This window comes from Asterias rubens, chromosome 1, assembly GCF_902459465.1.
Source record: "Asterias rubens chromosome 1, eAstRub1.3, whole genome shotgun sequence".
Lineage (NCBI taxonomy): Eukaryota > Metazoa > Echinodermata > Asteroidea > Forcipulatida > Asteriidae > Asterias > Asterias rubens.
Genome location: NC_047062.1, coordinates 15,813,737 through 15,825,051, shown reverse-complemented (window position 1 = coordinate 15,825,051; position 11,315 = coordinate 15,813,737). Strand labels below are relative to the sequence as shown.

The 11,315-nt window shown below is 37.3% G+C and overlaps 1 protein-coding gene across 1 annotated transcript; it reads right to left on the bottom strand.

Annotated features, from left to right (window-relative positions):
* Positions 1 to 3,475: 3,475 nt before the first annotated feature.
* LOC117293692 (transmembrane protein 26-like) lies at positions 3,476 to 10,825 on the bottom strand. Its single transcript, XM_033776098.1, has 3 exons — positions 10,568 to 10,825; positions 9,221 to 9,398; positions 3,476 to 5,984 (listed from the first exon to the last, which is right to left on the bottom strand). The coding sequence occupies exons 1-3, from the start codon at positions 10,756 to 10,758 to the stop codon at positions 5,274 to 5,276; spliced, it is 1,080 nt and encodes a 359-aa protein (XP_033631989.1). The 5' UTR covers positions 10,759 to 10,825; the 3' UTR covers positions 3,476 to 5,273.
* Positions 10,826 to 11,315: the final 490 nt, after the last annotated feature.

Genomic DNA, 11,315 nt, shown 5'->3' with positions numbered 1-11,315 from the left:
TCGAAATCTCAAATAATACAATAAATATGATTGTATAAACAATTGGCCATGTACTTCAAATTAAACTTAATCATATGTCGTTGTGATGAAAACAAACTCTGCTCACATCACATTCAATGATTTGTTGACATAAGTAATGTGCAAAAAAAAAAAAATAATAAGTTTAAGTATTGACATGTGTTAATTTAGGAATAAGAATCTACTTGTTGACAACGGGAAATATTGGCATTTGTTAAACCTGTTTTGCATAAATCATGTGTAAATGAGAGTTGAAACTATCTGGAAATATACCCCTGATTTTACAAACACAGTAACCAGGTAGTGTTACTCTATTTCCAGTACCATTCTGACATGACACATGTTGTCTGTGAAGGCTGGCTGGGTGGCAAAGTCATTTGTTGTGTACATCATGCTGCCCTGGTGTACATGTCATTCCTGTGATGTCGTGCCAACTCTAATGGTGGTCCAGAACAAGGTGCCTCAAGATCTTTTCAAATATAAACACAAAAATTTTTGAAACAATTAACAAAATAAAAATTGGTTATTTGTACATGTATATGGAATATAAAACCCATGCACTTGATGTTGATTCATTAAAGTGACATTTTAGCAAATACTACCTCCCTGCAGCCGATTTCACGAAACTTTACGCAACTGCGTGAGTCCACTTGCGCAATTTTAATGGCGCAAGTTGCTCCATAAACGTTGCACAAGTGGACTTACGCAGTTGCGTAAAGTTTCGTGAAATCGGCTGCTGGTCAAAGACATGATGTTATTAGGATGTGGCTGTTCAGTGTGAAGTATTTTGGTAATGCAACGTTGGCGAAGGAGGCTGTTTACAAGTAACTACAATGAATGAAAGCTTAAATTTGTGTTTCCTTATTAAATGTTTGTTTACACATTTACTTTGTTTCCTTTTTTTTGGGGGGGGGGGGGACACAGATCAAAATATCATGTAACAAAACTGGACTGCTTTGACAGTACATGTGTATATTGTTATATATGCACATGCCATTGACAGTATGAAATAATCAGTCTCTTACTGCCAAGTTTGAGAAGCATTCATCCGGCCTTTGTTTGCAGCATGACCTGTCCTGTTGTGTTGGCATCTCCCTACAGTTGGTACAAACCCACCAGCTTGGCAAGAGCTTTGCGGAGGTGGATGATGTGGACTTGGAGGTGCCGGGTTTGATGAGGTCTCCAAGATGTTTACGCCAAGTCCTGGCATCTGCTCACATAGTACCTTCAACAAGAAATTGAAAACCATTGATATAACTTTATTATATTAGTTCTCGAAAATTTTATTTGTTATTGTTTGAAAGGTCACACTTCTTTGAAAGAATTCGGGTTGACTTGGGTACGAGTTGACTTGGGTACAATATTTTGGGTAAACTGTTAAAAATATACAAAAAACATTTCATAAATCTGTACTATTTTTAAAATGTACTTCTACAATTTTTACAAAAGCCCTCCCCTTCCCAGCCAGATAAACGACTCTTTTAATTGTAGCATCAAAGTAAATTAGGGTAAATTATGCCAAGTCATTAGTTAGTACGCTGGGCACTCGATTCAAATCCCCACCCCCATCTATGCACCGAGTGAATAGATCTACAAAATTATATGTAAACTAGTCATAGTACATGTACATTATGTACTCTCACAACTCAGTGCTGCGGCTGTCTCATGGCTGTGAATTTACGTGTCATGTCCACAATAATAACTAACAATAACATTGCATTGGGTATAAACAATCACGGTCCGTTCTCTCTCTCTCGTCGGCTAGTCCATGTCCCACTACATTATTCTTACCCTGATTGGCGAGGTGTCCTTTCCTTCTTTTTGGACGTGTCTTCAATCATCTCTTTGCGTAGAGCAATGAGCTGAATCTGTGTTTTTCGGCGATCCATTTTGACAGCAAAATGGTGTGTTTACATTTCACACAACGTCGTATGGTAGAGAACGGTATATTACCTCGTGTTCTTCTGGTAGGTTTACCAGGCCATTGGCTACGGCGCCAGCCTAACTGCTGTGCATCGCGCATAAACGGACGATCGTTTTGACGGCTTGAAAAACGTATATATTTCGCGGGCCATGTTTCGGGGTCAGAGGTCAGTGTTTGTTTTTTTTAATTACCATTCACTAATTACAACACATTAAATGTGTTTTATTGCAAGAACAACTCTTAATAAGTATAAGGAACACCCTCAAACGTGAAATTTTGTGAAATCTGAAGGCAACGTGTTCCTTTAACAAATGCGTAGACCTACTAATGACTATCGAGTTTTCTTTTGATGTTCCTTTTTTTCTACAAACACAAGCTAGCGAGGTTTCCTCGTACCGCATACAGTGTATCGCTATATGCGGCTGGGCGGTACAGCGGCTAAATGGTTAAATAGAGCCAAACGAGAAGAGAGAAAAATAACAAAGGAAATTAAGTTTTAGATGTGGGAGGAAAACCCCAGATAGTTTATTTCAGGGAAAACCCACACAGTCAAGTTGGTATATGGGGACCGTGGAAGCCATCCACATAGTGCCCCTGGTAGGATTCGACCCGGGGTCACAGAGGTGGAAGGCGAGGGAAGACACCACTATTTCTTTTAAGTCATGTTGACATCTTGAGTGCAAGATGATGTCATGATAAACGAAAGATGACGTCATCCTGAGATAATTTATCTCTGCCTAGGACTGTAGCTAAGTACAGCATGTCATCTTCCATCTTAAATAATGTCCACATCATGAAATGAAGAGATGACTCATCTTTGGGTGATATTGAACACCTTAAAACTGTCGAGAGGTAACTTATCTTTTGGAAATATAGGACAACATCCTGCCGTTAGAATGTCTTAGAAATCCCGGGAGATAAAATATCGGAAAAGACATTCTAATTTCAAGATGTCGCAAAAAAATCACTTGGGATGTCATCATCTTACGTTTATGACATCTTCGTCCTGCAGTACATCTCAGAATCACAGTTGGATGTCAATTCAAAAGCTCCGTCATTAAAGGCCCTGGACACTTTCATCTGTAATTGTCAAAGGCCAATATGCTCACTTAGTGTATCCCAACAACATGCCTATGCATACAAATATAACAAGTCTGCAAAAATTGGACTCAATTGGTCATCAAAAATGCATGCGAGAATAATAAACGAAAAAATACCCTTATAGCACAACAAATTTTGTGCGTTTTTCGGGCCTAAATGAAATTATATGAATGAGAAATAATTCCTCTTTCTAAAAGAACTACGCTCATTCAGTGAGAGCCGTTTCTCACAATGTTTTATATTACTAACAGCTCTCCATTGCTTGTTACCAAGTATTAATTTTGTTATGCTAACAATTATTTTGAGTAATTACCAATAGTGTCCAGTGCCTTTAATCTGAACCTGCCCAGGCATCCAAACGGTATTCCAGGGAACAAGAAAACACAGGTAAATAAAGACCCACTGACGTATAGTCATTTCTTTTCACTCGTTGATTTTTTAATAATATTTGTTTATAATTCAATTAAACCAATAAGCACACATTGAGAAAAGAAAAAATCTCCTTGTGTATGAAGTAAAAACCCTTTTACGATTTAAAATGAACAATAAATTATAAACATGTTCCCGGATGTATCATAAGATACTATACTTGAACCCAGCATTTAGTTCATATTATTATATTTTAACTGTGTTCACGAGGCACAGCTTGCACTGGCAATGTTCTTTCAATGAAACATGTTCTTTGACATAAGGGCCATGTCACACACGTCACATTTTAGACAACTAGTTCCAGGAAATCTCCAGAAGAAATTTTTTCGAAGAATTACTCATTAAAATTGTGCTACCAAGTTGCTTGTCTCCTGTGACAGGGCCCTTGAAGTGAACAGTGATCAATCTAGGACCCAACCCCTACTCAAGCGCAACTACATTAATTTGCTTACTCAAAACATAATCAAACATTTTGATTACCAGAAATTTCGGACACCAGCCCTACCCAATTTCATATGTGTCCAGACTTCTTCTCAATTGCACCGTCTTAAGCATTATCATTTCCAGCTGAAACACAGGTCCATAAAACTTAGCTCAAGATAGCAATTATAAGCTCAAACCAAAACTGCATGCTTGGTAAGTTTTTGTAACCATTTTTTATTTTCATCCTTGAAGGTTGGTGGTACAGATTGCAGCCTATACGTTAATACTGTTAATTGTGTTCTATTTTTGAAATGCCATAATTGTATCCTAATTAGCTCAACTGTCCATAAGAACGTTTTATATAAAATGATTTTGTCATTGATTCCATACAAATATTAATAATAGGCCTATAAACCCTATTATGGCAATCGATTTTAATTTGTTTTAAAGCAAAAACCACAAAGTAAAAATCAATGTCAACCAGTCACAAGCACCATGATATGTAACAAAACAATATGAATGGTAAACATCAATTTTTTGTTGTATATTTTCAAACGAGATTCCCTGGCAATTTGTGTGTTTTAACTCTAGCCCGGTGACCAATACCTACAATGACCCTTCTTATTCATAATCTTTGACTGAATAAAACTAATCAAATTAATGGTCACGTTATTTTGCAAGTGTGCTTTGTTCAGTTAAGGCACTCAACCAGCCTTGTGAAAGACCAGTAGGGCTATTCGCACTTATGTGAGCCAACACACAATAATGATAACCCAGAAAAGTAATGAGATAATTATACAGTGCTTTATATACACATCGTAAGGGTAAAAGCATATTATATACATGAAAATAAAGAACCGCTGTGAAATGTTGAGCCCAATGCTGTTATCGGACTCACAAGAAAAACGTGAACTAAACCCTTCTTAATATTATCACTGTTTTGTAACACCGGGTTTTACTAAAATCTCAAAACGTTATTTTAGGCGCAGACAGTTGTACACGATGCCCATTATACCATCTGCAAACCTGTGAATATCAATATTACCAATGTTAAAATGTATTCACAGGGCAGGGAAAAGCGGCCATCTTGCATTTTATAGTGACCCTGTAAGTCAGTATTAACGGTACAGAACGATCAAGTTAAGCATCCTTAGCAACTATCCCGTGGAGACATGCCCAATACGCAATACTTTGGGAGTTCCAAAAGTGACGTCATAAATAAATATTCATTCATGGCAAATAGATTGTTATCATTAAAATACGAAAGCTTTTGGGGAACATCCAAAAGTATCCAGTTATTTGGTTGGCTCCCCGAACAAAAAGCTGTAGACCATAGTAGATAATATTTTAACTTTGATTTCTGTAATATTACTTTTATTTACACGACAGTGATCTCTTGCCCTTGGCTGATAGATGCTATGACCCCATTTCTCCTTGTACCATTGGACCTTGCAATGTCCCTCATGTTCCCATTTGCGCCCCTGTGTCGAGACGTCTCCCTTAGCTCCAGCGTAGACCCTCGAGCACTGTGATTGTTATTCTCAGTTAACACAACATTGAGTCTATACAACTGCAGCACAAGTAAAAGAGCATTCTTACACGTAAAGAAGATTAGAGATTGGTCGTATACATCCAAACCAAAGATGAGATATATCCGCATAATAAGGTATGGACCGTCTTGTAGTATCACATCGGTCATGAGCGCCCACAGAGCCGTGCCACAAAACACCCCATACAACTGGTGCACTGATTTGGCCCAGCGGCCGGTTTCTTCATCTACCGTCGTATCAATAGCACGCCTCCGTTTCTTCGTTGAAGTCAGGCCCAGAGTAAACTGCAGTAGAGACCAGCTCCACACAATCAAGATGGCTAGATAGATAGTCTTATTACAAGCTATCTTCTGGAGTTTGAGGGTCTCCGAAGAGAATTCCAACATGTCGGCTGCCATGCCGATGTAGACAAGCAAGAGTTGAGACAGTTCGTTCCTGGTTATAGCTCCTTTAGGGAGGACCCATCTACCCACGATCAAAACCAACATCAAAGTTTGCTGGTAGACGGCAGATACGCTCAGCTTAAGTTCGTAATTATCCTGAAGAAAGGGAAGAAAACAATCAATATGAAACAAGTACGGCATTTTTTTTTTGATTGTATACGTTTGATATTAGTGGAACCCACTTGTTTCAATCCATAACACTAACAGTGAAAAATTCATTTCAAAAAATTGTTGGGTTTATGAAATATCGCTAAAAAATGGGATACACAATCTGATATGCGTTTTAGTAACACGTCTCAGATTCACGCTTTTTTGTGTGAAATAAAGTGATATCTTTTTCCATAACCGCAGCACTTTGGACTTGAAAAGATGCTATCGGAACCTGCAGTACTTGTTTACGAGTAAGTTTTAATTGCCATTCATTTCCAGAGCCCTTACCAAACGTATTATTCATAGGCCTACCCTTTAATACAGACTTCAAGGTTGGGAAGAGAAAATTAATTTCAACCCACGTGTTTTTAAAGGCAGTGTGTATATGCTTTTGGTAATGACTAAAAATGTACATATAAAAGCAGTAAATAGCTGTCGATGTTATAAAGCCTTATAGAAATGACCCCCTTTGAAGTAATAAAGGCCTATAGTTTTTTAGAAAGAGGTATTTTTTCATCCCAAAATTTGAATCGGAGAATGGATTCAGGCATTAAGCCTTTCCCAAGGCATGAGCATAAAATAACACAATTTATGCATCAAGTTTGATTTCTCTTTCATGACTTTCTTGCATTTTCGATGATCAATAAATTAAGCCAACATTGCCATACAAATACGTTTGTTATTTGATGCATAGTTGGGATACTGCTGGTCTTTGACATGACCAACACCCAGGGAGAAATACTGCTTATCAATTATTTTTCAAACAATGTAAACTTCAAACAATTGTGGCCGGCTATCTTTCTGTTTCTGCTTAGCAATAGTTGTCTGTGCTTAGCAACTTTCATGAGTACAGGCTTTACGCAATTGAAATCAGACACAAATCAATTCATATTGAAGCTGTCGCACTTTCAAAAGCACGTCTACTGTTTTGTCTGTGATTCAAATGCATTGATTACGCTTTGGTTATCTATTGTTCAAATCGACATTAGAAATCCAGTGTTTGGTGCAGTTGTTATACCGCAGCTTTGAAGGGAAGGTACACGTTTCACGTTTGGTAATTACTCAAAACAAATATTAACTTAAAAACTGACTTGGTGACAAGCATTGGAGAGCTGTCGATAGTATAAAACATTGTGGGAAACGACTCCCTCTAAAGTAACGTAGTTTTTGAGAAAGAGGTAATTTCTCACTAAAAAAATAAAAATTATTATCTGAAAGCACACAATTTCGTCCAACAATGGTGTTTTTTTCTTTCATCATTTTCTTGCAACTTCGATGACCAATCGAGCCCAAATTTCCACAGGCTTGTTATTATATGGTAATGACGGGGTACACCAAGTGATAAGACTGGTCTTTGACAATTACCAAACGTGTACAGTGCCCTTTATAGGGATACGTTCCCTAGGATTGAGCAAGTTTGGCTATATAAAAAACGTTTTTGTGAGAAATGAATTTTAACGATTATGGTCAAAAAGATGTTTTGAACGTATAAAGTGATCCAAACAACATAATGGCATTGAACTAGGGTCTACCTAAAATGACTGTTGAATGCTGATTCAACGGAGAATTCATTTTCAAACGAAATAGAATTAGCCGGGTGTTAAAATGATAGGCTATTTGTTGAAATTGGCCGATAAAACCTATTATTTCAGAAGATCTATTATTTTTAGATTGCTTCAATGATACCTTTAACCCATATTATTGTTATACTGAATAATAATTTTGCAAAACATGATAATATACACACTCAATCAATCAATACGCAACGACCATCTCCCGAATCAATAGGTAAAGCTATACTCGGTGAATCACTGACTTTGCATTTCATTGCATTTAGAAGGTCACATTTATATACAGTCATCTTTTTGTCAACTAAGGTGATTATTGACAAATATTTTATACAATAACAATAATGGTGGATTTAATTGATGGAAGTTTGCATCGGGATAAAGAATTAACCAATATACACCGATGTGTGTTAGCAATGTATGTGTACTTTCCCGAGCTCTGTGGAAAACATCACATGCATATTACCCGGATGGGATTCGAACCCACGACCTTTTCAGTTTTCTTGCAAACTAGAGCAATGTCTTACCAAACAATAGAAGATAGTTCGCAATATTTTTCATATTTTTGTTATTATGACTAATGTCTCTTGATAAAAGGGTTCTCTCGGCCAATATCAGCAAAAGTAACTCAGTTTAATTATTCAAATTCACGTTTCCACAATTCATTGAAACTATGCGGGTTCTAGTTACTGTCGCATTTAAATTTCGTTACTTGTACACACATCATTTCGCTCTTCTCATCAGGTTACTATAGACCTTAGAGGAACACGTTGCCTTGTATCGGCTGAGTTGATCTATAAAAAGCGTTGGAAACCGTTTTTAGAAAATGCATATGGTTGGAAAGATGTCTTTAAAGTAGAATACAATGATCCACACAAGTTTGCCTCGAAATTGCGTTGTTTTCCTTTTACTGTGCGAACTAACACGTTTGACTCCCATAAATGGCCGACCGTGTTAGTCGACGAGGTAAAAGGAAAACCATGCAATTTCGAGGCATGTTTGTGTGGATCATTGTATTCTACTTTTAAATCATCTCTCCAACCATATAACAAACGCTTTTCAAAGACCAACTCGACCAATCCAATGCAACGTGCATCTTGGTTATGTTCCTCGTATCGAATAACAATAATGTGCTATCATTTTGCAAATATGAACCAGACTATTTTGTTCTTCCAGCCTCGGTTTGGTAACATCGATATAAATGGGAGAGTTTCAAGATGGCTGCACCATGATAAAGGTCTATTAATTAGTCACTCTTAATTCATGCATAGCTTACAATCGCCCTTTCACCATTCCTCAGTTGAATTTTCACTGCAATACTGCATGGTTCAAATGAATTAAATGGTCTACCATCCATTTTACGGTTGAATTTTTCGAAATTAAAAGATTTCATTTACCCAAGGAATTTTTATGATCCTATTTGACCAGTGAATCCTAAAATGTTGAAAGTGAATAATTTCTTTTGAATGTTGAATGCTGATGCAGCGGCGATGCATTCTTTTTCAAAACAAATTTGAATGCCAATTGGGCGGGAAAACACACAGTAAATATTTCACCTTAACGAATGACACTTCGAACAGTGATCATGACACAAATTAAATAAAAGATTCTTACATTATCAAGCTGTGAGAATATAACAGTGTGATTTCGTTCGCAATCTCCGAGTCGCACTATGCAACCAGGATAGTTCAGTCTCTTCTGAAAGTCAATACGGGATTCCAGTAGGGAGACTTCTAGGACCCAGACCACTGGTAGTATGTTGCAAAGGTAGATCAACACCAAGGGGAAGAACCTGTCAGAAAAATCGAAAAAGTATTTTGAAAACAGTGCTACCAAAACAGATCTTGATAATTTTGACCGAGATTTTAACCCACACTCTGCTGATCAGAAACATACCAGAGCTTATTGGTTTAAACCCGCCGAGGTCTGGTTCTTGATCATTTTACCGAGACCAGACCATTCTCTAATATAATGTGTTTGTATAATTTTCTTAAGTTCTTTATTGTGTTACATTTATTCACTTCTGTATTTGTATTGGTCTTTGAAGTCTGTCCTATTTTAAGGGTTTGGGTACATTTTGTAAAACACAAAACACAATGTCCACGAACGTTTGGTATCCACTCTTAAAATTAATGGCAATACAAACTAACTTCGTTGGAAGTAGCCTACAGCTGCAGCCTTCGATATAGCATAAAGCATTTAGAGAGCCATTTCATTTCCGAAGTAAAATTATATAGAAATTCGATGGTTAAGGAGAAAAGGTATCAGGTTTTTATCGTACACAATTTTTATCTGAGAAACGTTACTGTCAGATACGTTTCTCAGATTGTGTATTCCAGTTATCGGTTCATTCTTAATGCGTCACAACCGTTCCGAAATTTTCAAAAGTTTGATTGTATAGGATTAAAACAATCGAACGTTTCTAAAAACAAAAGCCACACTTTCCCTTTAATCGTTCGGCCACGACACTCCTCATTGAAACTAATCTAGTGAATGTTTACTCCATGTACAAGCTCCCCCCTTTTAAAAATATGATTTATAAGTTAAATTAGGCATACTGCTGGTCAATAATGTCCGCTCGTCAGTTTTTAGTCTGCCTGTCGGTCGGGTGTGTCTACTTCCTAGATTATATTATTTGTTTCAGCGATCCTTTCTTGTATGCATTCCTGCCTTGTTGTGTTCCTTATCTTCGAAACTCCGCCCTCATTGTTGTTACTATATACTACATGTACTATATTTTTTGTTCGTCCTCTTTGAATTCCAAAATCCTTTCTGGCTTCTCATATTGTTCTGCTCCGTATTCATTACATTATCACTTCCATGAATTATTTTCTTGATCCGTTCTTGACTGTCTCTGACTAAAAATAATTGTACTTGATGCGTTTATTATTCTCAATTTTTGACCAATATGTAGTATAAATGTTGATTGAATTGAATTGAATCTGACAATTGAACACTTACCATCTCCACTCCCCATCTTCGTTATATCCAAACGTGAGTATCATCTCCATCATGTAGACTAACACAGTCACCGAGACGAACCAAAAGTAGTTATTACCAGTAAGATACACCGTCATAAACACCCCTATCGTACCGTGGGCCAGGTAGCAAAACCGGACAATCGAAGCCTTTAAGGCTTTCTTGAACAACATGTTGTCGAAGTGATGACGATTAAAACATAACCATTAAGCACAGTTAATAGGTGTATCAACGTGTAAATGAGAGTGGCAATTCAAGGCGAGGATGTGATTGTTGCATACCACGGGCCATGGCTCGTTCCAGGCTGCTGACACATTAAATCAATAGAGTAGGCCATGGGCGGATTCACGGTGAAGCTATAAAACCAGCCACGCGCGCAACACAACATGAATTACTATTGTTAAGCCAGTGAGTTATCATCTTTAGCCCCTCCTTCGTTTCTCTCCTCTAAACGTCGATGATGTTTCCATCGGAACGCACATCAACCAAACACCCGCCATGACGTCCTTTACTGTGCAAATCCTTCAAATTAATGTTCGGGTGTAACAGACGTTCGAACTTTTGAGTATCAGCCATGTACCACAAGGTTAAACATTCATTAAATTAAATTTGTAGTTTCATTTGATTGTTGTGTCTGTATACATTATGTTATCTTCCTCTGAACCCCCCCCCTTTCCCAAACAGATGAGAGACGAAATACTGAAATAAAACTATGGAATGTTAGCTTGAA

Excerpts from the sequence above, each read along its gene's own strand:
- LOC117293692 (XM_033776098.1), bottom strand. The coding sequence starts at position 10,758 with ATGTTGTTCAAGAAAGCCTTAAAGGCTTCGATTGTCCGGTTTTGCTAC. Across the intron at positions 9,399-10,567 it reads GAAGATGGGGAGTGGAGATG|GTTCTTCCCCTTGGTGTTGA; the intron begins GTAAGTGTTCAA and ends TTTTTCTGACAG. Across the intron at positions 5,985-9,220 it reads TATTCTCACAGCTTGATAAT|GATAATTACGAACTTAAGCT; the intron begins GTAAGAATCTTT and ends CCCTTTCTTCAG.